General features: G+C 48.8%; 1 protein-coding gene across 2 annotated transcripts in view; it reads right to left on the reverse strand.

Moving 5' to 3' along the window:
• Positions 1-2,500, reverse strand: part of LOC110506994 (F-actin-uncapping protein LRRC16A) — a 220,702-nt gene that overhangs the window by 44,614 nt on the left and 173,588 nt on the right. For both annotated transcript variants that reach the window (XM_090186089.1, XM_090186092.1), the window contains exons 24-26: positions 2,284-2,382; positions 1,010-1,138; positions 361-492 (exon numbers count right to left, since the gene is read on the reverse strand). In XM_090186089.1, coding sequence (XP_090042215.1) covers positions 361-492; positions 1,010-1,138; positions 2,284-2,382 — 360 coding nt within the window. The remainder of the gene's footprint in view (positions 1-360; positions 493-1,009; positions 1,139-2,283; positions 2,383-2,500) is intronic.

Genomic DNA, 2,500 nt, shown 5'->3' on the forward strand with positions numbered 1-2,500 from the left:
TTTATAGACAGATATCTTTTTTTACCCACTTTTTCTCCCCAATTTCGATCTTGTCTCATCGCTGCAACTCCCCAACGGGCTCGGGAGGCGAAGGTGGAGTCATGCGTCCTCTGAAACATGACCCGCCAAACCACGCTTCTTCTTAACACCCGCCCTCTTAACCCGGAGGCTAGCCGCCGGTTGTGATACAGCCCGGGATCGAACCCGGGTCTGTAGTGACGCCTCTAGCTCTGCGAGGCAGTTTCTTAGACCGCTGCGCCACTCGGGAGACCCCTCATCAAATTTTGACCCATCATCAGTTTTCTTCAAACATTGACTTCCTTGACTTTTTGTGCCTGTTTAAAACCATGGCCCCCCTACCTGTAGCTGTTCATCCATGACCCTGGCCACCTCTCCAGCCATGGACTCCAGTTTCTCCTGGATGGGTCCTACTGACTGACCGTTGACCTCTTCTCTGGACGCTGCTCCCAGGTGGTACAGGTTAGGAAGCAGCTGGGGGGAGGAGAGGAGGAAGACAGGAGGAGGACAGGAGGACAGGTGGAGGAGAGGCGGAAGAGAGGGGAGAGGAGGACAGGAGGAAGATAGGACAGGTGGAGGAGAGGAGGACAGGAGTAGGAGAGGACAGGAGGAGGAGTGGAGGAAGAGAGGGGAGAGGAGGACAGGAGGAGGAGAGGACAGTAGGAGGAGAGGGGGACAAGAGGAAAGGAGAGGACAGGAGGAGGAGAGGAGGAGGAAAGGAGAGGAGGGGAGAGGAGGAGGAGGAAAGGATAGGAGGAGGAGGAGAGGATAGGAGGAGGAGGAGAGGACAGGAGGAGGAGGAGAGGACAGGAGGAGGAGAGGAGGAGGAAAGGAGAGGAGGGGAGAGGAGGAGGGGGAGAGGACAGGAGGAGGAGAGGAGGGGAGAGGAGGAGGAGAGGAGGAAAGGGTTAGAAAAAGGGTTGTAAACATTCAAAATGTTGGATTATGGGTTAGATCTTAACTAAATGCCCAGAGTAAAATGACCAGTCACCGTTTTGGAGTTCCTGGCATCCTTCATCAGGTTTTCAGCCGTCTTGACGTCGTCTAAGACCACGTCTGTCTCTGAGTTCCTCAGGGAGTTGAGATGGTCCTGGACTTTCACACAGATCCTGTCAATCATCTGAAGAAGAAGAAGAAGAGTGTGAGACAGGAACAAAGCAGTTATCTGTCTAGTAGTGAACCCTAATATAGACAATCTGAGAGGAATAGTAGACTGGACTTCAGAGCATCTTGAGGACAAACTTGAATCATCTTCAGATGACAATACCATCTCTTCACGCTCCTCTCAAATTACAGGAAATACAAAACCGTCACACATCTACACCATGAAATGAATCACTAAGAATCGTGTCTCATCTTCACCATGAAATGAATCACTAAGCATCGTGTCTCATCTTCACCATGAAATGAATCACTAAGAATCATGTCTCATCTTCACCATGAAATGAATCACTAAGAATCGTGTCTCATCTTCACCATGAAATGAATCACTAAGCATCGTGTCTCATCTTCACCATGAAATGAATCACTAAGAATCATGTCTCATCTTCACCATGAAATGAATCACTGAGAATCGTGTCTCATTTTAACCATGAAATGAATCACTAAGATTCATCTCTCATCTTCACCATGAAGTGAATCACTAAGCATCGTGTCTCATCTATACCATGAATCGTGACTCATCTTCACCATGAAATGAATCACTAAGCATCGTGTCTCATCTATACCATGAATCGTGACTCATCTTCACCATGAAATGAATCACTAAGCATCGTGTTTTGAGATGTTGCTTCAATATATCCACATAATTTTCCTTCCTCATGACGCCATCTATTTTATGAAGTGCACCAGTCTCTCCTGCAGCAACCTCAGTGTTAACCAGTGGTCAGGGGAGACAGTTTCACAGGAGGGCGATTACAGGCTGTTAGTGGGGTGATGAAACACAATGCTACGCTCAACAAGTCAACAAAATCAAGTCGAGCTATGACCCCTGTGTCGCTCACCCACGTGTCGCTGACCCCCCCGTGTTTGCTGACCCCCCGTGTTGCTGACCCCCCATGTTGTTGACCCCCCCATGTTGTTGACCCCCCCATGTTACTGACCCCCCGTGTCGCTGACCCCCCCATGTTACTGACCCCCCATGTTGCTGACCCCCCATGTTACTGACCCCCGTGTTACTGACCCCTGTGTTACTGACCCCGGTTTTACCTCTGCGGCTGTATTTAGATGGTACTGTGTTTTTAAATACTGTTGAGCGCGTGTCACCTGCTGAGTGGTGGTGGTAACGATGCCCTGTTGGAGGCGGTAGGCCTGCTCCTGGAGGTATTGACGAGTCTCATGGTTCCGGAACAGGTAGTTCTCAATCTGAAGAGAGCAGAGAGCATTACACTGTCAGCCATTTGTCATAGCAATGATATCCAAGTAGCAAAATGGTTATAAATCATAGATTTTGTTATTGTATTTGTGTGTTAGGTGAATATAT

This window comes from Oncorhynchus mykiss, chromosome 2, assembly GCF_057628025.1.
Source record: "Oncorhynchus mykiss isolate SJ-2025 chromosome 2, ASM5762802v1, whole genome shotgun sequence".
Taxonomy (NCBI): Eukaryota; Metazoa; Chordata; class Actinopteri; order Salmoniformes; family Salmonidae; genus Oncorhynchus; species Oncorhynchus mykiss.